Below are 27,889 nucleotides of genomic sequence, written 5' to 3' on the forward strand. Positions count from 1 at the left end.
GATTTTTCCTTTGTTTCATAATGATTATGATAATAAATATTGGACGAAAAATAATGAAAGTTGAACTGGTTTGAAAAATTTTTAACCTGTCCGAGAAAAAAAATTGAACCTTAACACACTTAAAAAACACTCACTTAAAACACTCTGAGATCTGGTGGGATGAAAAAATTATGTGAGGCCCTCCCAGGGTGGGGTCCTTGTTCCCTTGAAATATTTGCTTGTGTTCCCTTGTTCCCCAAATTACTTTCAAACTTGTTCCCAACTTTTTGATCACTAAAATCGTTTTCAATTGTTTTTGTTCCCTTGTTCCCTAAAATATTTTGACATTGTTTCCCAGTTCAAATTAACCATGTTCCCTTATTCCCCAAAACCCCTGGGAGGGCCTCTTATGTGAATGGCGGAATTTACTTTTCCATTAGGTACATAGAATTATTTCCTTAAATTGTTTCAAACCAGAATTTTTGTTGAATGGAATGAACCCATGCTTAAGTTAGTGAAGACGTCACATTGCGTCTGTTACGCGCGCAAGAAGAAAGTATACCGTCACACAACCTAGTTAAAAGTTAAAAAACGCGCGAAAAATTAAATATGTCATTGGAATTGCAACATTAGATTTGATTGGTTTATTTCGGACCAATCACATTATTGCTCAAATTACAATCCGTCAAACGCTTGCAAGGACGGTTTATCGGAGTTTATGAGGAAAATTATAAAGAGGAAAATAAACGTTTGAATTTTGTCATTATCGATCTTAAAATAACCCCAAAAACACAAAGTATTTGAAATTTTATTGTTGTTAAAGTCGATTCTCACTAGAATAACAAACTTTGGCGATTAAACGGGAGATTTCAGATCGTCAGTGGAGATCGGGAGATTCGGACCAAAGTCTCCAAAATTATAGAGTCTACCGGATTTACGATTATCCGGGAGAGTTGACAGCCCGAAAACTTTTCGGGCCCGAAAAGCCATTTGTGAAACTGCCAACCGCTTGTTATGGAAAGCCGATCTTTTAACGTGTTTTCAAGGTAACAAAAAGAAAAATAACTGAAGTTTGACGACTGAAATCATCTCCGTTTTTGAGATACAAAGGGAATTTTGACGCCCGAAGCCTTCGGGGCCCCTGGAGCTTCCGGGTCTTTGTCCACCCGTATTGGGGTTATTTATCAACCAACACGGGTGGGAGTGGGATTTCTTGACCAACACACGTCATGTGCCGTGCGCAAGCGTGAAATAACGTCGCCATCTTGATTTGCGAGATGTTGGGGAGTGATCAGTATTTCGCGAGATTTTGTTGTCTTTCATGAAGTTTCTCTTGAGATTATTTAGTGTAAGAGGTAAGCTAGCGATCTACAGTTATTGTTCTCCATTAACATATTGAGCTATGCGGATTTTGCCCCCTAAAAATCACAGAATTTTCGTTTCGCTCGCTGATGTAAATCGGACAATGGTTTCGACTGCGGTGTGTGCTGCAATGTCCGATCACATGCATTTGTACTGCGAACAAGAGTGTATTCAACTTGGAGTCTCCGATCTAAATTTTTGCTATTTCCCGTGGTTCGTTTCTTGGAATTTATGGCAATCTAGTGACTCGTTTCAGCTAACAGCGGCTTGTTTTTCTGTGCTCACGACAAAACTCGTGAAAGTCAAGACAGGACGTTGATCACGTCGACCATTCGGCTAAAGCGGGCTCTTCATTTTCATACTGCGTTGAGTTTTCGGCCCAGCAGCAGTTGGATCTTGTGATCTTTTGGATCCAGTGTGGCTAATTCTTTATCGTCACTGTGATACTCCCGACTCTGACGGTTTGTTTAGGTTTACCAGCTATTGTTGTAAAGCTCAAAAATTGACGTCAGGAAGTGAGTCTGGGCGCACCCCTCACTCAGTTCGATCAATTGTAGCTTTTGTTGCTTTGCTTTGGGAATTCTCCTGGAATTGAACAGTTTTCAGGACTTGCAATCGGTCATATCAAACGAATTTAAAGGGGGATGTTATGGTGGGGATTTTGATCTCCTCTTGTCGGTGTCAGCGTGAAAGCGTTGAATCAATAGAGTCGTGTATATGGGTTCTTTTATGTCCGGAATGTGCCCACAAAGTTGTTGTATTCTCCGGCGGGAGTTCTTTTGCTTTATTTTAAGATATTCTGTCATAAAACCCCTTCCTTTTGCGTTGTTTAAACGTAAATAATTGCCGTTAATATGAGGGAGGACCGCGCTCCACTCCAAGTTGCACAGTTCAAGTACTTGTACGAACACGAGACTTGCAAGAGCGAGAATTTTGAGTTCAACTTAGCGTCGATTTGCGTTGATAAATTTCCGGTGCATGAGAGCAAAAAGCGTTAGGTGAACACTTGAGCAAAACAGTAAAGAAAACAATTGAGACCTGTATGCTTTTGGTAAGTGTGTAATTTTGCTTTCACAGGTTTCATTGTTCTGTTTGGGATATCATTGCTATCTATCTGAATTCAAAAGCCCGCTTATAAATACGTTTGCGTGGGATGCCGCTATTCCAGCTAATATCACAGCACTTTAACTATATAGTTGTTAAAATTTATTTCACGTTTTGCTTGCTCCGGTCGAGTCTCTGAGAGGAGGTGTTTTCAAGATCTTAGTAGTTTTTCGGTTTTGTTTTCCTCTCAGTTGTCCGTATGATACTGAAACAAAAAATAGTTGCCACTAATCCATTGTTCTATACCAGTACGTGGAGAATATTTTGTATGATGTCATTGCAGAAACGTGCAATCAAGTTGTCAAAATGGAACTGAAATACAAAAGCTGTTAAACGTGACATACATGTATTGTATGACTTGTCTCCTAAGATGTTCAGTTTGTATTATGTTTCGTAGAATTCCGCTGTATTGTAAAGAAACTCAAACAGCTCACGTGCAAAGCAATTGCCACTGCAATCACAAGAATAATATTAATTTGCTTAGGAAAGCATCCTTGTGAATTAGATCCAGTGATGAAATTGCATAGCAACACTTGTGCTTGAGAAATATGCAAACTGTCACTTTGTTCTTAAAGAGTAATTTGTTTAAGCAAGTTGAAAAATCATATTCATTCTTTTATTGTGGTTAGAAAGTTTATTTTCCAATATGTAAAACTAGATTGTTGTCATTATTTTTGAAATGTGGTATGTTTTGCAGTTGTTATTGTGTTTCCACACATTCATTGAGTACTTTAATTACCATGTTTGATTGTCCCTGTTTTATTTTAGGAGTATTTCTTAACGTGCTGACATGTTTGGGTTTGAAATTGCTTTTTTTGGTGTGTCCTTCATTTTCCAGTCTTGAAAGTAACATGCAAAATGAACTAAATTTTATGTGCTGTTTTTTTAATTGAAAGGCTTAAAAATTATAAATTTTGATGTATTCTCTTTTGTGTTTTGATGACAGACATGTAATATTTGCTTTGTTTAATGTGGATAGATCATTATTTGTTTTATTTGCAATTCAATTTAACTAAACTTTGAATCATCTTTTCTTGACATATCCCATAGTCTTGTTTCTGTAACGTATATGCTTAATTTCATAATTTCTGTACTTAAAAAAAAATTGTGGGTGTCTTGAATTACACACTGAGTGAGAAACTTGATATTGTCAGGATATGAATACTGGGGAAGAAGGATCAGTAGATGGACTGTGGATCCACCTTGATATTGAATCCTGATTGTTTTTCATTCTGGCCTTCACCATTTCATTTTGGAGTTCACCAAACTGTACTTATTATTAATTTTATGAAGAAAATCAGAATTACATGTAATGTACTCTGAAGAGCTGTGATCAATAGAAGTATGATATATCCTACCATTTTTCACCGGACTGCTTGCCATTATAGTTTAGAATTTGTAAAGACTGGAAAACAGTTTTCCTGATCATGTTGTGGTATATAACCAAGAGATATTGACGTATGTAATATGGTGTGATAAAACTCAGTGGTGTTAAGGTTATTACTATGGTTATGCTATAGTTATGGGTGCATGCAGGGATGGTGTAGTGGTGGTGAGAGCATTCACCTCCCACCTTAGTGACTGGGGAATCATTCTCAGACTGAACGTCATACATGTATATGTGGGCTGAGTCTGTTGGTTTCATGTTCTTCTCTGAGAGGTTTTTCTCTGGGTATTCCGATTTTCCCCTCTCCTCAGAAACCAACATTTGACTTCATTTGCATTGGTTGTCAATTACAGTTTACAGTGTCGGGCCTGGTTAGTGCTCCAGCACTACATTTGTAGAACGACTAGACTCAAATAAAGTTCATTTCTTTTCCTTAATCCAACACATGAAGGCTCAACTGAACCCTCAGATTATTCCCAAATTAAATAATTGTCTTGGCAACTTTGAACTTTTTAACTTCCTTAACAGTATTGCACATACATGTAAATATATTGTGCTTGTACACATCAAAACATTTAAGGTAGTTTACAAACACTGAAAAACCATTTATGTACTGCACTTCGAGGGGGAAATTTTTTTAGAATCAACTGACTGTACACGTAAATTCTGTACTTGGACAAGTGAAAATATAAACTTCAATACTGTCCTGCAAAGCAAACTAATCACTAACCATGCAGCCCACATCACATGTACATGTATAAACATTATTCCCAGATTACTTTGAACGCTCAATGAAAACTGCTCTTAATTAGAATTAACTTTACAGGGCTCGAAATTGCGACCAATACAGTCGCATTTGCGACTAAGTTTTTCCCTTTGCGACTAAAATATCTGGAGAAGTCGCAAATTTGCGACTTGTTGTCACCTTTGCTCTTTCGAAACAAAAGGGTTAGCAGTTGCCACTTTGCTGCTACTTTTGCTAAAATAACTAAACAAATGACAAAATTATTTTGTTTCTCGCTGTGAATTTTCTCTGAAGATAGCGTAATTGTAGAGTAATTTAGCAGCGATGTTACGTCCATTCCTTCGATCATTCTTTACAAACAAGCATTGGGGGCTCATATTTTTTGCTAAACTGCTGACAACACAATGCAGCACGCCGATTTTGCGACTAAAATTTGCCGAAATTGCAACTAAATTTTCGTATCTTGTTGCAAAATGCGACTGCATTTTTTTTGTTAATTTCGAGCCCTGCTTTATTGTAACATCTTGGCATTTCCCCTTAGCTCAAATTTATGTCAACACAATTTTCAAAATCTCAAATTAAGACACATCTTTTTAAGAGCTCATATTTTTGTTAGCTATGAGTACATATTTAAAATATTACTAATTATTGATTTTTATTATTATATTTTGTATTATCTTATTCTTTTATTTGTATATTAGTATAAATTGGAAATTATTATTACTATTATTATTTTTGGAACTTGCGCTATATAAATTAAGTATTATTTATTATTTTATTTAAGTTGTTGTTGTGAATATTAAATTTTTATTATGTTGTGTATTCTGCAGGCTTTAGACAAGTGTACTCCGACCTTTTCTGGACAGAGGGGTCCTAATGCTGCTATGCCCTTAGCTGGCAAGGGTGGACTTTTTAAGAATCCAGAATATGCAGGCTTATTTGATGAACAAGACCCTGACAAACTCTTTACAGATTTACGAGAAATTGGCCATGGCAGCTTTGGTGCAGTGTATTATGTATGTATAATGTTATACAAGTAGTTACAATGATTTTAAGTGCAGTGAGTCATTTGTACCTGTCATGGTTGACCTTTCAACTGATTTGTAAAATTCATGAACATGTTTATGTCACATCTGGGTTTGGCAGGGAAGAAATTAATATTTTGTCAAAGTAAAGTGGTCTTTAACAGCATAATTTATTGTACAAAATAATTACTTGTGTGCCCTGAATACAGATCATGCATTGGTAAGTATGATCACAAATAATATTGAGAATATGTTTGTGGTTCATGTAGATTTTATACACTGAATGACAGGGGCTTCAATTGATTACCTTGTATTTAAGATTCAAATCATTCTGTTTCTGAAGTCTAATCATGCATATTACTCTCTCAGAACAATATCTCCAGGTCATAATAATATTGTGATTGACATAAGAATATAAACTGCAATACTGTAAGTCCCCTGTGATGCAGATATTAGAAAAATCTGTGAACTTAAAATGAAAAGTTGGCAAAACAAACTTCAGATAAAGTGTTGGCTAGCTGTATCCTCTTATTGCAATAGATGCATATGTACCATGTATTTGAGTCCTTAATTAATGCATTGCCTTACGACTAAAGTTGCATCCAAGTATCAAGGGCTGTATCTATTTTTCATGATTTGACCAGAGGATGGGAGTCAACAGTTTGTTCATTCACTGATAAGGATCTATGTAGAAACAGATGCCCTAAGTCTTTGAGTAGGAGTACAAGACATGTCCATTGAGGGTGCTTCTTTGTGAAGACAGATTTCACCCCATTCACACCTCAAACACCCTAGGACTCCCCCCCATGGGCTAGTAAAATTGTCTGACGTTAGATCGTAGCTTCACTTGATTTCATATCCGCAGTTCATATATGATCCATGTCATATATCATTTCATCATTGCAAAATCTATTAAGGACGTTCGCGTGAAAATTTTCTAACATTGATTTTTTTCTGCAAATTTTACCATTGAAAGATGATGAGTTAGTGATGTCAGAATTGTAAAAAAAAATGGGGGGTCACCAACTTCGTTTTGGAGAGAACTTGCCCGGAGGAACACCCTAAATCTGAAAAAATCCGGCTTCTGTAGCGAATAAGGCCACAGTGTCTGTAAGCCCAAAAATATTGCAATTACATCTTTGAAGTGCAATGTTCTCTACCAAACGTTGTTTAAATGGACACATCAAGTGAAGTTAGTTATCTGTTGAGGTTCCTTAAAGAACAAGTTTACATTTAGTGACCATAGTTTCATGCACCTTGCAGCGACAAGATGGCAGGATTCCATGTCCCGAGGACAGAAATCTTGAAATTTTTTAAATTTCCCACATTGATTTTTTGTTCATTTTTGGACAATGTGGAGATAATTGTAAATAAAATCTGTTTCCAAGATCGTTAAATCCAAGCAAAGCTATAGCAATGGCCATCTGCCCTATCATTGTTCATTTTACCACTTAGCACATGCACTCTTTGCATGACGCGGCATGATGCGAATTTGCGTGGGCTGTAAGGATGCGCAGTAGCAATGGGTGCGAACGTCCTTAAGTCTCATTCTCAGGGGTCAATACACCGTATTCAAAAATGGCAGACACGTGGAACGACCTATGTTATAATATACGAAAGCGAGGTTTGGTAGGCTGTATTTCAGTCTGGAAAATAATAGTAGCTAAATCCCCCTAAAATGGCGTCCTCAAGTAGTGCAGTGAATGACTCAGTTATTCTTACCAAAGATGACATTCCCGGAGTCTGGTTAGCTGGGCTAAATCCTTCTTCGCTGAAGAATGAAGAGTTGCGGTTTTGGTTGCGTGATGTGGTGTCGTGGGGATTCCCTTAAACCAGAAACCCATAAGGGGTGAAACGTGTAACGGCCCCTTGTGTGCTGGGAAACAAGCTTGTGAATATTCAATTTGCTAAGTACCATATTTGGAACAACAAGTGCGAGAGGTTTCCAAATATGGTACTTAGCACTGAAACATTCAACCAATCAGTTCGCACTGAATATTCGGAAGCTGTGAACGTGCGTTACACGTTTCAACCCTTATGGGTTTCTGCTTAAACTTAAAACTAAACCTTTGCTTGTAAAACGGTAATCACAAGGCTTTGATTTTAAATAGTAGTTTAACAGTTGATGTTTTTCAAGGATTATCAGTTACCCTTTTTTTAAAAAAGCGCTTTGCAGAGTGGAGGAATACATGAAAAGTGGACGCGATCAAATGGTGATAGATCCTGATACGGACAAAATTTACCCCAAAAGAAAAAAGATTATGAAGACCTATGAATGTTATGAGCTGCACTCCTTCATCATCACCCAGCGTGAAATACCCAAGCGATGGCGGGGGAAAATCTCTAGAAAGGATGCCTTCATTCACTCACATTGACTGTTGAAGGAGAAAATAGCTGACCTTGATAAAAAATTCAGGGCACTCGAGTGGCGATTGTTTTGCTTCGAGAATATTTCAAAAAATGATTCCCTTATTACCTTTACACAGGATTTCCTAATTTGAAAACGATGAGGGCCTTGTATAAATTTAATGTGTTACCAGATGATATCAATGTCAGACAAACAATATTTTGTTTGGAAAGATAAACCACGGCACATGTACACAGTATTTGTGTTGAAATGGATATTAATATCTCAGAGTTAACCCATCGACATCCAAACCGGCCGAAACCGGCCAGACTTACTCATCAATGGGGAACCCCTGGGAGTCAATGGGTTAAGTAAATCTCCTATTGAGAGGAACATAGTGTACAGCAACAACATTGGAAAATTGAAATGCCTTGATAATGATAAAAGTCATGCATTACTGTGGTAGTGATAATAACAGTGGATTTTCAATTCAAATTAATGAGATGTATCAACAAAGTGAAAACTAACCTTCAAAAATAATAAATCGAATTAAATTATAAAGCGGGGATTTTTTTTGTTGATACATCACATGTATTTTGAATTGTGCCTCATCCACAAGTTCTCTGGGCGGCCAGATATTTATCTGTCCTAGTTTCAAGTGCATAAAATTGATCCAAGGGATAAAAATTCTGCTTACAATTGACTTGGATACGTTAAATAACTGAGCCGAGTGTATTTCGGCGAATCCTTGTCTGAGGCGACACAATGTAAGAAAAAAATTCGTCTATAGTTTTCAAAGATTGTTTCACTGAATGTTCACTATGACCAGCCTGAATGTCGTCTCTTGCAGAGGACAAATATTGAATGTTTTCTCCACTGGCCACAGGCTGTAAAAATTCAAACAAAGCCTTTATCGTCCTGGGTAAAAGGTAATAAGGGAAGGGAAGCAAAACAATTGCCACTCGAGTTCCCTGAATTTCTTCTCCAGGTCAGGGATTTTCTCCTTCAACGGGAAAACCTGAGAGTAAATGCGAGTGAATGAAAGCATCCTATCTAGAGATTTTCCCCAGCCAACGCTTGAATATTTCGCGCTAGGTGATGATGAAGGAGTGCAGCTCATAATATTCATAATCCTCTTTTTTTCTTTTGATGTAAATTTCATCCGGATCAGGATCTATCACCATTTGATCACATCCACTTTTCATGTATTCCTCCACTCTGCAAAATGCATTTTATAAAAAAAGGATTAGAAAGAAAAGGATAACTGCTACTCCATAATAAACAACTGTTAAACTATTATTTAAAATCAAAGAAGTCTTGTGCTTTACCGTTTTAAAAAGGAAAGGTTTTGTTTTAAGTCCTTTAGGGGAATCCCCACTACATCGCATCTCACAACCAAAACCGCCACTCTTCATTCTTCTGCAAAGGATTTAGCCCAGCTAACGAGGCTCTGGGAATGTCATCTTTGGTAGGAATAACTGAGGCATTCACTGCACTACTTGAGCATGCCATTTTAGGAGGATTTAACTGATAAGACCGGGGTATCATATAACATAAATCTCCTGACAGCTGCTACTGAAATTTTCCAGACTGATATACGGCCTACCAAACCTCGCTTTCATGAATTAGGTCATTCCGCGTGTCCACCATTTTTGAATACGGTGTATAGGTTAAGGAAAAATCTTTTCTTTCTTTCTTTTTTTTTTTTTTTGCCTTTTGGTTGTGATGAGTGATAATAAGATGCTAAATTTTGAAGAGTACATGTAAATTCTCATTACTTTGGTTGTCTTTTACGAGGTTCGTTTGTTGTTAAAACAGGAACCTCTGACAGTAAGTGTCAGAAATTTAAAATATACAGTTAGTTCAACCTATAAATTGCATTTGCTCGATGTTTCACAAATCTAGCCCCTTTATACGCCGCATTCCAAAATGGCCTTCACGTTTGCTTGCAAATTAGCCCTTGATGCCTAATTCAAGGTTAAATAATTATTACTCTTTTGAATTTTTATTTCAAAAACAAGGCAACGGGCTAATTTACAAGTGAACAAAAGAATGCTAAAAATGGCAGCCATTTTGGAATAAGGTGTATTGCGTGATGAAAAATTATGAAGCAGTGATACAAACGTTATTTACTTCATCTTTATCATGGAAATGATCAATGATTAGGACTTGAGGTTTCTTTCCTGCAGGCCAGAAATTTCAAAACAAGTGAAGTTGTGGCCATCAAGAAGATGTCCTATAGTGGCAAGCAGTCTGGTGAAAAATGGCAGGATATAGTAAAGGAAGTTAAATTCTTGAAGCTTTGTAATCACAAGAATACAATTAGCTACAAAGGTTGCCATCTAAAAGAACATACAGCATGGGTAAGGAAAACTTATTGTAACCCTGTTGGTGTGTTAGTTTTATTTCACATAATTATGCATGAATGTACTTGCATAAATCATATTTGATTTTTGTAAAAACGACTTTGCACTTATCATTTGCCCTGAAAAGAAGTGTAGACAGTGAATTTAGAAATGGGCACAATACTGGCACCAGTGTACAATGTAGGTGTACAATTAGGAAGAGGGGCATCTAAGAGTTAAAATCCGTGGTCAAGAAGAGTGTGTTAGTGAAGGCCTTATTGTTATTATGTTCCTGTACTTTCTATATCATCTGTTCATCTGGTTTCTTGCAGCTTGTTATGGAATATTGTGTAGGATCTGCATCAGATATTTTAGAAGGTAAGTCCTACTTTAGAACTAGGTCTTTTCCGCTTAAAGTGCAACTATGATCAAATTTTTATCCCTTGAATTTTTAGGTTTATTATATAGAATTCCAGGAAAGACAAAAAATGCTGTTTACCGTTTGGAAATATAGATCTGCATTGGTTAAGTTTGAAAAATGTGTAAAATATGCAAATGAGATTACTGATGACCTCATTTACTCAACCCAATATAAAATCAAGTATATAAATAGAGCTGTCACGGTCAATTGGCAGCAGAGACCATTGAAACTGGGTAGGCTATTAGTTATGCAGGCAACACACCTCCGGCTATAAAGAAATTGGTTCTCATGGCAACTCCCTCTTTTTCCAGTCCCCTTCAACCCGATTCAATATTTTTGGTAATCATAAGCTAGAAAAACATTTAGCGAGGCACGCAGATGAGGCACCATTGGCAAATATCAAAATAGAACACCAAAGGTGGCCAGCAAAGTCTTTAACATCAGGGATGTCTGAAACCCAGTTTGTTGCCATGGTAACAAAACTGGTGTGCTCATATTGTGAAGCACATCTTCTAGAATCTTACTGCGAAGAAACAAGCATTTCTGATGGCCTTGCGCATGATGTTGGTTACCACTCGCGTAACATTTTGAGTGACATTAGAAAACTCTCAATTTTGGCGCTTATAATAAGGTTAGGGTCGTAAAATTTTGGGAAAATATTGTAGAAAGTATGTGCAATCTGTAAATGATGGTTGTTTATTGCCGAGCACCCGAACAATCGAGATCAGAGTCCGCAAAAAGCCAGGTTCAAAAATTTCCCTCTGCTTAGTGAAAAACGCTCCGGACTTAATCCTCTTAATTTTCGTATTAAAAGAAAAATAGACGAAGATCGTGGCAAAAAATCCATGCACATAGATCGTGTTTACCGTTACGAGTCAGTTCTTTTCTCTTTAAAGCAGGGTTAAAGATAAAAGGTCTTGTTTACAATGTCACGCTGACTTACCACCCAAAAAATTCATCTTTGTGGTCTAAATGATGCCTTTCGTTCCCGTTCTTATCGTTCCTATCGTTCCCACTTCGTCAAATGCGTTCCATTTTTCGTTCCTTAAGAGCAAAGAGTGCCTTATCGTTCTCAGCTGTCGTGCCCATCGTGCCCGATCCTTTCGTGCCCACGTGACCATAACCTGCGCTCGCAGGCTTACGTGACCAAAGAAATACTCAATCGCGCCCAAAACCGGAACCGGGCAGATACAAGAAACGTTCGAGAAGACATTCATGAAAATTGTGTTCTGTTGGGCTGTTTTTTTACCATTGGACCTCTTGTTTCTTTGTCTGAATTATTGCCAGCGATATCATTATATCAAGTGTCGGGCGAATTGATCGTTGAGTTACCCGAGAATCCGCCGTAATTTACAAATCGACCGTTCTGTAGATTAAAGACGTCAAAAGATCCGGATTTTAAGATCTAAATCCGGATTTCCCAATCGAAAGCACACTAAATGCCAATCAAGGTTTGCGAGAAAAGATTTTAACAATCCAACCATAATTTTGATTGCCTGTTGCAGCCGAGATTAAATTTCCGATAAGCGCTAAATTGGCTTTCCAAAAGTTGCTTTGCAGAAACAATCTCAGCTCATCTTTATCATATTAAATGAAGTTTAGCAAATAGTTAAGCAAAGTAAGTGAGAAGTTTTGTTTTAAAGCGAAGACAGGGACAAAACTCACCTCGTGCAAACTTGTTGATCTTGCGGCAACTCTTTCTGTTTGACAGTGTTCAGCCTTTTATACTACGAGTACTGCATTTGCGGCGTCGTGCAAGGAAACGCAGATTGTATAACTGTTCAATGGGATTACCAAAAGAAAATACTGAGACATGATTTTCCATTCATTACTTTTATTTTTGTCTTTTTTTTTTTTTTTGGCATCAAATGGGAGTTACAGCAAATGTTATAAACGCGACGGCTTTCGCGCGAAAAATCTGGGCACGAAAGGAACGATAAAGGGCTCGATGTATGAAATATGCAAATTAAGGCACGAAAGGAACGATGTACAAACGAAGGCGCGAAAAGCACGAAATCATGGAACGATAACAAGACTCCATAGGCACGATCGGTGAACGAGAACAAGGCACGAAATGCACGATATTTGGATTCCCTGTTCAAAGGGCACGAAAGGCACGATCAACTTGTTTGTTACGCCATAAGTGCGGATTTGTGAGTGTTTTTAAAAATTAATTTAAGTCTCCCTTCGCGCTGGTAAAATTAATGTGCCTTTAGCTTGAAAATACCAAAAGTTTTGTCTTCTGTCAACACACATTTGGACTAATCACAAACTAAGTGGGCATCTGTGGACAATAAAACATAACCAAACTTGAGTAAATCATAGAATATCACAGTGATAAGCAACATCGTGCGCAAGGCCTGATTCAAATTGGCTAGGATATCTTTTTCCATCATACTTGATCATAATTTGGTTGAGTTTATGACATTGCCACTTGGCTAATTTGTATACTTTGAAAACTTCATTATCTCTGGAACAAAAAGAGATACTTGAAAATAGTAAACAGCATTCTTCTCGTACAGACTACATGTTAATGTCTTTAAATGGCTTAGATAGGTAAGATGTGAATTTCGTCATAGTAGCACTTTAAAAGTTGTTTGTTTGCTGTTAGTACCCTAACTTGAGAATTAAAAAATGAGATGTTCTTTTATTTTTGTCTTTAGTCCACAAGAAGCCTCTTAGGGAAGTTGAAATTGCTGCAATTTGCTATGATGCTCTACAGGTTAGCATATGCTTTCTTCTTTAAGCTAAGGGAGGATGACTATCTGGGAAGCCCATTAGGCAACTAATTTATGTACTCTACAACTGTCAGCCCCTGACAGAAACACATCAAGGCTGGGTGATGGTACATGTGATGGGAACGAGTCCTAGCAAGGCTGTTGCCTAACAGGAGCGCGGTAGCCTGGGGCTCCCAAAGAATAGCTCTGGGCACCTTAATTTTTCACAGCAACACCTTTCACTTCATACGTTGTGTATGTTGGGCTCCTAAGTTCTCAGCGTTTAGCTCTGAGGGCCCCTTAAAAATTTTCTTAGGCAGCAGCCTTGCCTAGCAATGATCAGGTTTTTCTCATTAAAAGAGATTTTTTAATTGTTGATGGTGACTCTGGGATACTCAAAATAAATCTGAGTGCTCCTTTGGGTGCCGCGAATATCCCCAAATCACCATTGATAAATGAATCTCTTCATTCACCATTCATCTTGTAAAAATTTTAATGTTACTCTCACTGTGGCTGAAGATGATGTTTGAAACATCGAAGCATGTTCCTTTTAAAAACACAAAAGTATGGCTGTATTTTTAAATATATATATTTTTTCTTTTACTTAGGGACTTAGTTATTTACATAGGAATGGAAGAATCCACAGAGATGTGAAAGGTAAGGTGTTTTGAATGATTACATGAACAGGTACATACAGATGCTTCATTTGAAAGAGCTTGCTACCTTGGTAATAATAATCATTGATTAATTAATAAATATACTATACATGTTGTAATGACTGTTCCTGGGAAGGGTGCTGACGAGGCAAAGATCCTCAATGCTTTTACAGAATCAGGAATATGTTGATATCTGTATACAAATGTGGTTTTCAATTGTGTGACTGATTATACTGAACTGTCACTCACCAAAAGTAGGGGTGATCAGTGGTTATATATCCAAGCCCAAAGCTGTGAGGTTAAAGGGACACTGTCACACTATTTTCAGTAACACACTGAAAATCCAAAGGAAGCTTTTAGGTTGATGGCAGCAGCAAAATAATGGCACTACTGACTCCTTTTATTGGGTATCTTTCAGGGCGGGAAATTGCGACCAATGCAGTCGCATTTGCAACTAAATTTTTCCCTTCGCAACTAAAATAATTATCTGGAGAAATAGCAAATTTGCGTCTTGTTGTCACCATCGCTCTTTCGAAACAAAAGGGTTAGCAGTTGTCACTTTGCTGCTACTTTTGCTTAAATAAATGACAAAATTATTTTGTTTTTCGCTGTGAATTTCCTCTGAAGATAGCGTAATTGTAGAGTAATGTAGCTGCAGTGTTACATGCACAGCTCCATTCCTTTGATCATACGCTATTTTCATCGGTTTCTTTACACGCAAGTATTGCGGGCTCGTATTTTTTTCGTAAACCGCTGACAACACAATGCAGCGCAGCGATTTTGCGACTAAAATTAATTTGCGAAATTGCGACTAAATTTTCATATCTTGTTGCAAAATGTGACTGGATTTTTTCGTTAATTTCGAACCCTTTAGCAGTGGATTGCCAAGAACAAGGAATACTAGTTGTGTTCAAACTTGAAAACGTTGGATGAACATTTTTTGCGTTTTTGCAGTGCAACTTGCATTTATTTTCCCTTTTATCAGCATACACTGTAGCAAAAATGTACGCAATGGAATGCTCATTTTGTTTGTTTTCAGCTGTTCTGAAATGAATAGTACTAGCTACATGTAATCAGCTCCCTGTAAACCAATCAAAATGTGAAAGAAGCACTATTCATTTGTATGATCTCACCGTCTGTATTTAAACTTCTTGAGTTTTTACCATCGTTATATTTGAACCTTACACTCGTGTACACATGTACTTAATTAATGTGTGCATTTATCCAGCTGCGCACAAAATTTAAAAGCTTAGTGCACACAATGTAGTTGTTTTGGAGCCAGGTAAGCACTAAGTTGGGTTAAATATCTCAGCAGTCCACAAGTTTTTATAGGATCCAACCAAGGATTAGTGCTAAGTACATGTATGCTTCAGATAATTCATCCCTAATTAGAATTCTTATTTTCTATTGTCAAATCATAGCTGGAAATGTTCTCTTGACTGAGGATGGGACAGTCAAACTTGGTGAGACTTATCTTATTTGCTTAATCCAGTCTGAATGTTTACTTATTTTATGATTTCCATTTTTCTCGCTTGAACTTTCATATCCTTCCCCAAAGGAGACTGAGGGACGTGAAACCTTTGACAAATTCTCAAGCCAATTCTTCAGTCGTTCCATTAACTTGTTAAGAACACCAAAGACCCCTGTCCGATTGATATGAGACTTCCTTCCTGGACAAACGTCACTGTAATCCTCACTGATCAATATTTTGGGTAGAAAAAGGACACTGATCAGAACTCCTGCAGTTCACATCAAAGCAAACTTTAAAGATCATTCATGTTGACAGATTCTAGCACAGGTTCTTTGTATGGTGCAACTGTATGCTACATGCATACAGGCCCCTGAGGGAAATTGCTACTGCTGCTCTGTTTTGCGTGAATGGTGACAGGAGTGTACAGTATGTTGTTTGACTAGGCAGAAGTAAGCGGTACTTACAGTGTATTTCTTGCATGAACACTAATAAATTCATCATGTTTGTGCCTTTTCAGCTGATTTTGGTTCAGCTGCACTTGCAGCTCCAGCAAATTCTTTTGTTGGAACGCCGTACTGGTAAGTTAACCTCTTCACACAAGGTCACACAAATTCTTGAACTGCAGTCTAGAGAAGTATGGTTTTGAATGTTGTGTTGTACCTGGTATTATCTTTTTTTTTTTTTAAATAAGTATTGCTAGTCATTCATGGTACATTTATGGTTTTGTTGCCTAGGATGGCACCCGAAGTTATTCTAGCCATGGATGAGGGACAATATGATGGAAAGGTTTGGAAAGATATGTTGTAAAAATTCTGCCATTCAAACTGATTATTTTCTGTTTGATGAGTGTAACCCTAACCCGTTTGTTTTCTTGTCTCTTTGCTTTAGGTGGATGTTTGGTCCTTAGGAATTACATGTGTTGAGCTAGGTGAGAACTCGTTTTAAGACAGACCTTTCCACGGTTTCTGATGCCATATTGGTTGGGGGTGGGGAGCTAACATGGCTTAAATTACAGTGAATGTATGGGATTTTTGCCGAATTCAAACCTCTATAACTCGGCTTCAACCAGCAGATTTCAAAAATTTTTTAGACATTTTATTAACATCGTTCACTCAACGGGAAATTAGATCATTGAACAAGGCGCGAAGTCTGAAAACTGGATATTACATGTAGAAGTCTCCTCATATGGCTTCAAATTTCACGGGAATTTGCATAGTTTTGATTGCAAGGGTTTGTATGAAATTTACAAATTTTGTTTAAGGTCGTTAAGGCTTGATTCTGATCGGCAAACTTCACGAAAATAATCTCAATAGAATTGCTTTTGGAGAGGTATTCTCGCTATCCACAATTCTCAGACCTTAAAGGATTTACAATGGTTCAAAGTTGGCAAAATTCCCTTACATTCAGTGTAATTTATGCTGTGTTTGCCCCCCAAACAACATGGCATCAGAAACAGTGGAATATCTGTGTAATCATAATTACATGTATTTTCTGTTACATTGTATTAACTAATTAATTTTAGTTACAGCACAGATACTCATGAGTGTTTTACTCTACTGTACTTTTAGCTGAAAGAAAACCACCACTTTTTAACATGAATGCTATGAGTGCTCTGTATCACATTGCCCAGAATGACCCACCCGCACTCTCTGCACCAGACCAGTGGTAAGTTATTGTCAATTAAAATTTGCAGCGCTAAATAGAGCTAGACCCCTCACAGTTCTCACAGTTTTCCAAAGTTCTAGCCTCTGCCAATGGAAGGTCTGAAGATTTACTGAACAATGCTTCTACAGGATTCCAAACCCATCCATTTGCTATCTTAATTCTTTTGCGTTTGGTTTCAAGGTCATCTTGTTTTGTGGAGTTTGTTCAAGTTTGCCTCAAGAAACAACCAGGAGCTAGACCAACAGCAGAAGATCTCCTACAAGTATGTTTAGACTATCTATGGAAAAAGATATTGTACTTTCTTTACTAGTAGTAGTCAGTGATTTGTAAAATGTGTTCAATGTCCAGTAAAATAGTATTTTCTATTGTACTGGGCCCAGTTGATTAACACTAATCCCAGGTTAAGACTTAACCAAGGAGTTTATTTCTTCACACAAAACGTGGTTCTTTTTGCGTTTTTAGTTGTGTTCTGCTGAAGAACAGAGAACTTATGTTTGAGAGTATTTAATGCTGGCTGTTTACCATTCAAAATCAGATAAAGCATGATTTAAGGGTGAGGTATTTTTTTCCTCACATGACAAGTAAAGGGTAAGACAGGACAGTGTCATGTTTACAATGGAGTCGCAAGCTAAAATCCAGGGTTTAGTTGTTTGAAATCTAGTTGAAGTCCTACATGTATTAATAAAACCTACACTCTATAGGATAGGTTGCCATGGTAATTCTACCAGGCTAGCATTAACCTATTATTATTTTGTCTAGCAACTCAATCTGTAGTGAGTTGATGTGTCAGTTCAGATGCAATTGAGTTTGAAAGAATAAACTTAAGAAAGGTGAAGAGTGTTTTGTTTGCTTATTTGTAGCATACATTTGTGTCACAACCGAGACCTGAAGGCATCATCCTTGAGCTGATTGAGAGAACTAAACAGGCTGTCAGAGCTCTTGACAACATGAATTACCGTAGAACAAAGAAGATACTGCTGAGTGACCCCACAGGAGAACTGAGCGAAGGAGAAAACTCTGTTGTTGAAAATGATGATGACGACGACAAGTCGTTGGCAGTGAGTCTTTTGATGGATTTTTACAATGTAGTTGTTGTAGTTCATGAAAGGTTGCGTTTGTCCGGTAAATGTGATTATCATACTACAGAGAGAATACAGATAATGGTACTGTTCAACAAATTCCTTTTGCTATGGACATCTGTTCTTGCTTTTTAAACACAGAGTTTGGAAGTGTCAAGAGACATTATTTTCCCTGGCTTACATTCTCAAATTGTTCAGGTGTTTCAATATTGTTACTGTAACAATATCCCTTTCCTTTTATCTTTTGGTCTTCTTTCATTGGCTGGAGATAGGAGCTACATGTATAGCCATTCAAGTGGATTCATTGGCCTATGTTAATGCCATAATAAGATTCGCTTGAGATACTAACGAAACATCTGCACAATAATAATAATAAATTAATAAATACAGTGTTTCTTGGAGATAAAATGTAGCTTGAGAATTGGTTTTATCTTGAACAAATTAATAAAGGTCAAATAGCCATTAAGAAAAGATCAAATGGCCAGTGCTTTGATCCTTAGCCCTTTGTCAGATTGAATCACAAAGGTCTAACACTTGAAACATCAGCCATTTAATCTTTTCACAATCACTGTGGTCGTTTGACCATTATCAACTTAACGATTTTGCTCTCCTCCAAGTCAGCTCCACAGTTTCTTTAAGGAGGCTCCCTAGAGATTTAAAGCTGCTTGCAAGCTGGGCTCTAGTATGGTGTGTAAAGCCTGAATCGCTCATGTTTTTCTGATTTTTGAGACATCAACGTCACCAAATCTGCAAAAGCAACTGCTACGTGTAGTTTTCTCGAGTTCCCTTTGGTAATTTTTTTTCTAGAATTGCTTCAGTTCTAACCACATACAGTTCCAAGCAAATACCCTATATTTGTTAAAATCGAATATATTTAGAAAAATGACTCCTTACAGAATATTGGCAAAACGATCTGAACGGCCTTGACTTTTTACCACTTCAAAATGTCAGGCAATATCATTTTCGTAATGTGGCAAAGAAAAAAAATTCACCAAAGTAAAGTATAAATATTAAGCCAACAATGGGAATGTATCTGCCGGGCATTAGATGTGACGTTTCCATGGTAATGGCCGATATTCAAAAAATTGACACCCAAAAAATAATAACTAGATTTCCTTTTGTAACACATGCCCTGTTGTGAGGGTATTCGCAAATACTCTAGGGAGTCACCTTAAAACTAACCCCTTGATACACAGACAGCACTCTGTTTGCACAGTGATGGTACATGTACAGAAATAGAGGTCAGAAGAAACTAAGTAGTAATTAATTAATCTTGATCTTGCTTACTGAAAGTCTTGTTTGTCTTCTATCTGTACTTCAGTCCTTCTTCCTCGTTGTTCCTGGTTCAGCATGCCATGTAAACTTTGATGGGGTGTTGGATGAGGGAGATGGGCCCTCTACATCTGAGGACAGCTTGGCTTTCTCTGAAGACTCCTTGTCCTCGCCATCTTCATTTTTCCGATTCAGATCAGCAAAGGTTCTGACTACTCATGTGTTGCATGGGCATGCGTCACATAATCTTTTTTTTTTCAGTGTGCTACATTGTGTATACAAGCATGCATACTTTCAACATTCATCCAATCATTCTCATCAACACATGCACACCATTCTGTCATCCTTCAAGTTGTCTCGGTTGATCATCTTCTATCTCACAATTTTAGACTTGACTTTCACTTTGATTCTTTTTCTTGAGCTTAATTAAATTTCATTAATATGTTAAGATAAAGTGTCATTGTTTTTAAAACTGATATGTTGCATTTGGTAAAATTTTAGTTTGGTTTCTTGTCTAAAAGCTCACTAGTGTAATGGTGGAAAGTTGTGGATTATTTTTACAAACATGGCGAACCGAATTGAGAGACATGCATGGTTAAAACCATTACTGTAACAACTTAAATTCTTCCAGTTAAACATTGAAAGTAGTCAGAAGGGATGCGGAAGATTGGCAAATTTGCAAAAGAGCTGCAATATTATAATCAGTTACCGGTATTGGACAGTGTCTGACCAAGGTGACATTGTGTCTGAAAAAACTGTCAGACAGTTCATAACCAGGCTATCTAGTTTTATCAGCGATTTTCACGGGTACATGTGAAACGTTTCACAGTTTTACTATAATTTAGGCATATCTGCATGAGCCAGTGCCGCTGTGGGTTGGCATGTCGGTCTTGATTAAAGACGAAATAAATAATTTTGATGGGATTGGTCAAGTACATAATTATATGTTTCTCTTCCCAAAATTTGAACTTAACGCATAGTTTTTTTATGCTTTAAGTTATTTACAGCCCTTGACAAGGTCTTCAAAGGCACATCATTTTTATTCATCCAGTATCTTCCTCATTAATTTTGTAATGGCTTTAGGAAAGTATTGTTATACAGTGTACCTCTTGACTGGAAAGTAGAAAGTAGAAAGTAACAAGTAGTTTTTCTAATCCTTTAGAGTGCAGAAATTGCAAATGACATCAAAAAAGCAAGTGTCAGCAGTGTGGCAAGTGTAGCAAGCAGTACAGACAGCCTGCAAGGAGTGGACCAAGAGAGCGAAGTGGGTGCCACAGGAAATTCATCCATTGCGGTCGCTTCTATAAGTGTGAGTTATTTTTTGTATTTCATTTTGCGTCCCTTAATAATTATTAATACTTATGAATCTGACTTATGATGTGGCCTGTACGGCCCCACACGCGCTTTCATTGTAAAACTATTGGGAAAATCCCTGTGTGAGGGTCGTGCACATTAGGACAACCAGGGCTGGAAAGACCCGACTGGGAACACGCACTGCTCCGTGCAATGCAATTTAAGGGGATTTCGTTGCTTTTAAACATCCAAGTTATTTACATGTACAGCCAGGAAAGCAAATGCAAACAACGTATTAGATATTTTTTCTGTCCAAATTTTTGTTTCTCATTTTGTCAAAACTTCATATTCTGAGTGCTCGTGAATAGTGTAAAGAGCCCATATGATAAAAGGCTTATTGACTGAGTTTAGGTCTGGCCGGACAGGAAAATAATTATGTGACCCTCAGTCATGGTGCAAGGACCTTGTTGCGCTCGGGTCGTACTCCATGACCTCTTGCTAAATATTTTCCCATCCGGCCCTCCCACTCAGTCAATTCTTGGGTTTCACTCACGTGATCAACAGCCATGTTTTTCAATGAAAACAAAAGAAGACGTTAGCATAATAATAGCTTTCAATTCCCGGAGGATTGGATCGGGACACCAACATGGCCGCCATTTCATTGTTTGGGGACACCAACATGGTGGCCGTGACGTCATGTGAAATCCAAGAATAAGTACATATTATTATTATTATTATTATTATTATTATTATTATTATTATTATTATTATTCTATCTCCTTTAACTTTATGCCGATTTACAACACAATAGCCAAGCCCATTCCTTGAGGTATATTGAAAGTGCATGGCATAATCAGCTATCTCTGAAACTGTGTGCGCAGTTTCCCAGATAATCTTTGAGAGATGAGACTTTGAAAATTTGAACTTTTACAAAGAATGTGTGGGTTCGTTAGTGCTTTGGCCACCCAAGAATTTGTCAGTTTTTGGTGGCTTATAATTCGCATGTTATCAAACCCAAAAGGCATAAAATTGGAAATTTAACTCGGTTTAACACGCACATGAATGGCATGATGCCTTCTATCAGAAAACTTGTATGTTATTCAGACAAAACTTAAACAATGACCTCAGCAAAGATTCGCCCATTAGTACTATACTAAGAGTTCGTTAAACTCACTGTCATGTACCTCATAATGGAGAGAAGTTGGACAAGTGGTCAGGAAGTTTACTGGTTTATTATTTTTTTTTTGGAATGAAGTCTGCTTGGAGCCTGGATCCCTAAGAGGGGAACTTGTCAGGCAGAAAGCAATGGCATTGATATTATTTTTGTTTGTTTGTTTTTTTTTTACTTCTCCAGCTGCCTCAAGGGCGTCAGGAGGATGATAGGTTTGCAACCATTCGACCTCAAAAGATGATTGCAGAACAGAGGCAAGAGAACGAAATGAGAGATCAACTGGAGATTTACAAGAAACTGAGACAGAGCCATCAAAAGGAAGTGTTGATATTGGAGAGTAGGCTACATGCAGAAATGAATGAACACAGGAGGACGCTTGACAAGGAATACGATACGCAGGTGTGTACTGTTAAATGAGAGAAGGGTTTTTCCCCTTTAAATTGTACAATGGATTAACAAATGACAGTCAGTGCTTTGCTACAAGTAAGGCCGCAAGAAGATCATGTTGGCAGAAGGGATGCAAAACAGGCTAAGCTACAAAAAGCACAGTACACTTTTACATGTATGTACCTAAAGGACCTGCAGATTATTTTGTCAATCAATCAGTGACATAGCTCAGTGAAAACTGGAGCTCTTAAAACTCCATTGTTTTATCACTGTCATCATCGTGGAGAAATCCTTTACAAGTTTCATCTCTGTTTTGCTTTGACTTTTGATTTCCGTGAAGTATGATCAGCTAGGCTTGGATGAATTCAAATTCGATAGTGGGTCTTCTCTAGTTAAGAAGAGAGTGATTTTTATTGGAAATTTGTTCGTGAATGTCCGTGAAAGGGTACACCCTGAGAGTTCTGTTGACTAACTTTGCTTGTACTACCCGGCCGTACATGTAGGTACATCAATTTGAGAGAGAGCTGGACAGATTAAGGGCAAGACAGAAGACTGAAATGGAACAGAAATTGAGGCAGATGATGGCTGATGAAAAGCGACTGCTAAAGCACATCAAGGACAAGCAAGACAGTGATATGAAGGCGTTTGTTTCCGATCAAAAGGCAGCTTACAAGGCTGCTAAGAACCAGTTCAAAAAGGTATGCGACCCTTAGATTATTTCACGTTTGGAGGGATGGCTGTAAAACGACATTTTGTGACGCTTTAAAAGAAATTGAGACACTCTATAGTACTTTTACTTTGTCACAGAGAGATCAAAAAGTTGAGTTGCTTTGTTGCTGCTAATTTCCACTTAACCGTAATTAAAATTGTTATTTCAGCTGTTATCATTTTTCTTCTGTGAAAGGGCTTGTGTTTACATTGTACTGTTGGTTTTTTTGACGGCAAAATTGATTTCCCGCTGTTTAGGACGAAAGTGGCCTAAATAGTTTTCATCATTGGTACTCGCCCCGGCTAAGACATGTTTCAAACACTATCATGATTGGCTGTTGAAATTTTAGGACCAAGGTAACAGAATGTCTTACCAAGGGAGAAAGAACACCTTCCAAGCTTCTCAAGATTTGGCAATGAAGGAAAAGGTTCATGAACACAACATTGTGCGCAATGCTGAGCTAAGGAAGTTTCGTCGTGAGCAACTACTACAACGTCAGAACTTGGAGAAAATACTGCTCACAGAGGTTAGTTGGCCGATAAAAGAGTGGTCCGTAGTTTCATCCAGCCTAGTATTAGAACAGATTGAGGCTGGCTCCAACCAACTGCACTTAGGGAAGTTGCCAGTTTCATCGAGTTGTGATTGGCTCATTGACCCGAGTATTGTACTGTTGTTGAACAAATTTTCTCCAGATTTGGTGTTTTAGTTTCTCTATTGAAAAATCGACTACCATAGTTGCACCAAAAGCAGTCATTGAGATAAACTTACGATAACTCGACGCAAATACTCGGGAATATTCATAGGAGTAAGTCACACTTGGTTGCGTTTCTGACTGATTGAAAAATTGGGACGTGATTTTTTAGCCAATCGAAACGCGAGTCGTTTGAGGAAGAAAGTAGCCAAATTTTCAATTTTCAGTTCTAGACAAAAGGCATCATCTCGAGACTCTGGGGAATAAACTCGTACAAATCCTTATACATATTCCCCAGAGCCTCAAGATGATGCCGTTTGTTTAGGACTGACTTTTATCATATCAAAATTGGTCTATTCAACGTGCATTTCGGAGTGACATCCCAAACAAAATCGCGATTGTTTCATATTTCAGGAAATGAACAAGTTGGAGTCACAGAAGGACCTGTCACACCAGATGTTGATTAGGCATCACGAGTGTACACAGGAAATGGAATTTAGACACTTGAATGCAGTGCATAAACTTAGGAGAGATCAGCAACAGAAACAGCACAATACGGAATGGTCCAGTCAGGAAGAATATAACAAGAGGTTAGAAGGAGAACTAAATCGGAAACATGCACTGGAACTCAAGATGCAGCCCAAGACTCTTAAGGTAAATTGAAACTTTTTTGCCAGTTTTCATTTTTGTTCTTGGTAACATCTCCAAAAGATGGAGGAACGAAGCATTTTCTTTTGCCACCACCACCCGCTCTCATTTTACGGCATGTATATATATATATTTATTATTCAACACATTGTGACAGTGTCCACAGAAAAAAAGCCCAAATGAAATATCTTTAATATGGAAGTTTTTAGCGATTCACATTTGTGATTTGAGGAGAATGTTTAACTCATTCCAAAACGTGCTAACCTTACTACAGTAAAAAAAGGTGGTTTCCAATGGTGAAAATTCAAGAAATACTTCTAACTGGCTGCATATGGAGTAAGATACTTCTTAATACACGTGATTCTTTGAGCGGAGATCATCGAGTTCAAGTCAGGCATTTTAACTCCACCGTTTTAAATTTGATTTATTAGTACCGGCGAATTCAAGGGTGGGGGTAACCCTGCGATGGACTAGCATCCCATTCCGGGGAGGGGGGGGGGGGGAGTAGAAAAATTCCTTGTCGTTTCATGCTAAGGAAACCGGGGATAAGCTCTGGCGTGTTGGGCCACTAGGCTCGGATAGCGCTTACCTATCAGGACGAGAACGGCTAAAAAATGCAAAAAGGAATTGTTTTTGCTAATTAAACCTATTGTTTTGTGGGGTTCTCGTAGCCGTCGTCGTCGTCGTCTTGCTTAAGCTTCCACCGCGCACCGGTGGCTCAGTTGGATGAGCACCGGGCTGTCACGCGGGAGGTCGTGAGTTCAACTCCGGCCGGACCAACACTGAGGGTCTTTAAATAACTGAGGAGAAAGTGCTGCCTTGGTAATTACATCTGCAAATGGTTAGACTCTCTAGTCTTCTCGGATAAGGACGATAAGCCGGAGGTCCCGTCTCACAACCCTTCAATGTTCATAATCCTGTGGGACGTAAAAGAACCCACACACTTGTCGCAAAGAATAGGACATGTAGTTCCCGGTGTTACGGTCTGTCTTCTGTGGTATATCATGGTTGGGAGGGTAAAAAGGGCGCACTTAATTTGGAGCCTCGCCCTGTTGTGCGACCCCTACCACAGCCTGTTTCTCTGTTGTGGTGAAAGTGATTAAATAAATACTTAAATAAGTTCAAGGGCCCTTCACAGAAAAAAAAAATGAAAACAAGAATTCAAAAACATAAAATGTCCAATGGACCATTTTCGAATTCTCACGGCTGGACTGGATCTAGCATGAAATGGAGGCTAATGCGGTCAAATCTTTTCAAATGCAAATTAGTTTGCCCGCATTAGCCTCCATTTCATGCTAGATCCCGTCCAACCGTTAGAATACGAAACTGGCCTATTGGCTGTCTTCAAAGTGGTCAGAGCGGGATTGGAACCCAGCACAACCGCATGCACTAAATACCGTAAGCGCAGGACCTCGCCGTTTCAATCAGCGAAGGCAATTTCGGGAACTTTTCATAGGTTTCCAAGATTACCAAAGACCGGCCATTTGTCTATTGGGCAAACTGACTTGTTCAAGTCTTATGGATTGGCGTACTGACTAGTCCTCTTAAATTGCAGGCTCGTGAGATGCATATCAAGAAACAGTACAGAAACGCTATCAAGACTCAGACGCTGCAATACAAAGCCTTCCAGAAGCAAATCCTGGAAAAAGCACCGAGAGAGAAACACAAAGAACTTACCAAGCAGATACGGGAAGAAAAAATGAGGAAGATGGCTGATCTCTCAGTGCAGTATGATCAGAGCATTTCTGAAATGCTCCAAAGGCAAACGGTAAGAGGCAGACACGATCCTTGCAGTTTTTGTATTGTTGCCAGTAGGGAAGGACTTTCTGATATGTCACCGATTCATCCTGGCACAGCAAAAAGCCTCTAGGACCTTAAAAGAATCAAAGAAATTATCCACACTTTTTCATTTAATACTACATTTTCCACTTCTGTGTTTAAACGATTTCATTTTAGTCCCATTTCCGGCTTTCTCCTTGTCAACCAAAATCACAAAGAATTTGGTAAATAGGTGCTAAATTTAACGTTTCGTGAGTCGGTTTAGTAAGGGGTACTTTAAGGGCATTCTCATCGTAATTTTGTAATGCACATCTGAGCAGCTGAGATTTTTTGACTTAGGATTTCTTATTCCTTAGCTGAGGCTGGACGAAAATCAACTAAGCGAGCAGCAGGCGTTACGAACTAAGCTGCAACAGGAACAGGAAATGCTGATGGCTTACCAGAGCAAACAGCATAACCAGCTGCTGGCACAGCACGAGAGAGAAGAGAAGGAACTGCAGGAAAAGGTGTCGGTCAGGAGAGCCCTCCTGGAAGAAAAGGTGTGTTGTTACTTGGTCGTCATTGTCCCTTGCCAAAGACGTGTTTCCACTACAAGGAGAATGGTGGGGACTTAGACTTATTGTCACTTGATGTGTGTGATAAAGGCAAAGGGTAAAACAATGAACAACGCTTTGAAATCAATGTATATATGTAAAGTGCGAATTGTAGACATAAGGCAGAAGCGATGCTCGCACTTACCTGGAAAATTTCAAAGATATGCATTTATTTCATCGAGTCCTTTCACGGAAACACGTGATGCCAACAAACTGACCTGCTCCCAACTCATTGCTCCGGCAAATTGTTCCGATAAATCCCTTTCGAACAACGTTGTGTGAACGTTATCAGTCAAACCGCCTTGAATCAATAAACGTAATTGTGGTTTTATTTTCTGTTGAAGATGTTTCAAGAAACAACCCGTCTTCAGGACTTCAGAGCACAGAAGCAAGAGGAGCTGGAACTGAAGCACACGGCAGAGATAGAAGACTTCGACTCCAATTCGGGTATGCCTGATGGAACACAGTCTTTTTCACTTAAGCATCGTTCAGCTAGCAGCATCAGCAACACCAGTAACTCCAGCACAACCAGCACAAGAAGTGCAGAGAATAATGGCACAGTAGTTCAACAACAACCAAAGAACGCTGATGAAAGATTGCGCGTCAACCCAGGAGCAATGAGAGTATAATAGCCGTTCCGATTCATACCTAAACAGCGAAACCTATCATTAAGAAGCGTGCAGTGCAACACAACTCTACTACCAAGGGAGATGTTCGCATGCTTCCTCACAACGGTGGTGTGGGTCGGGAAATGTTCTCATTCATAAATGTGTATTCTAGGAATGTATGAAACGTGATTGGTCGGTGTCTGGTCCACCAGGCAATCACGTGACGTTTTACGCGGTATCCGCGAGTGGTTTTGGGAGCCACGCAATGCGCAGGCACCATGTCAATCGCGTCCGGTCTTTTGATTAAGGAACATTTAGCGACGGGTTTCGTTTCTTGATTACAACCGACAGGTCCGAGTAGTTAAGTTTTCACGGAAGATCTGTTTAGTTAGGATTGCTCTACGGTATCGGAGTAATTTTTAAGAATCGTAATCG

General features: G+C 38.4%; 1 protein-coding gene across 2 annotated transcripts in view; it reads left to right on the forward strand.

Moving 5' to 3' along the window:
- Positions 1-1,220: 1,220 nt before the first annotated feature.
- Positions 1,221-27,889, forward strand: part of LOC137974664 (serine/threonine-protein kinase TAO1-like) — a 28,262-nt gene continuing 1,593 nt past the window's right edge. The window contains exons 1-22 of one of the 2 annotated variants that reach the window (XM_068821584.1): positions 1,221-1,334; positions 5,408-5,593; positions 10,139-10,312; positions 10,627-10,672; positions 13,379-13,437; positions 14,041-14,089; positions 15,510-15,551; positions 16,077-16,137; positions 16,294-16,345; positions 16,448-16,487; positions 17,128-17,224; positions 17,405-17,486; positions 18,085-18,282; positions 19,625-19,780; positions 20,738-20,884; positions 22,223-22,438; positions 22,930-23,124; positions 23,485-23,661; positions 24,241-24,480; positions 26,030-26,242; positions 26,610-26,792; positions 27,191-27,889. The exon at positions 27,191-27,889 is cut by the window's right edge and continues 1,593 nt beyond it. In XM_068821584.1, coding sequence (XP_068677685.1) covers positions 5,462-5,593; positions 10,139-10,312; positions 10,627-10,672; positions 13,379-13,437; positions 14,041-14,089; positions 15,510-15,551; positions 16,077-16,137; positions 16,294-16,345; positions 16,448-16,487; positions 17,128-17,224; positions 17,405-17,486; positions 18,085-18,282; positions 19,625-19,780; positions 20,738-20,884; positions 22,223-22,438; positions 22,930-23,124; positions 23,485-23,661; positions 24,241-24,480; positions 26,030-26,242; positions 26,610-26,792; positions 27,191-27,475 — 2,844 coding nt within the window. In that variant the 5' untranslated portion in view covers positions 1,221-1,334; positions 5,408-5,461 and the 3' untranslated portion in view covers positions 27,476-27,889. The remainder of the gene's footprint in view (positions 1,335-5,407; positions 5,594-10,138; positions 10,313-10,626; positions 10,673-13,378; positions 13,438-14,040; positions 14,090-15,509; positions 15,552-16,076; positions 16,138-16,293; positions 16,346-16,447; positions 16,488-17,127; positions 17,225-17,404; positions 17,487-18,084; positions 18,283-19,624; positions 19,781-20,737; positions 20,885-22,222; positions 22,439-22,929; positions 23,125-23,484; positions 23,662-24,240; positions 24,481-26,029; positions 26,243-26,609; positions 26,793-27,190) is intronic. The other variant, XM_068821585.1, reaches the window with a different exon arrangement.

This window comes from Montipora foliosa, chromosome 11 (assembly GCF_036669935.1).
Source record: "Montipora foliosa isolate CH-2021 chromosome 11, ASM3666993v2, whole genome shotgun sequence".
In the NCBI taxonomy this organism is placed as follows: Eukaryota; Metazoa; Cnidaria; class Anthozoa; order Scleractinia; family Acroporidae; genus Montipora; species Montipora foliosa.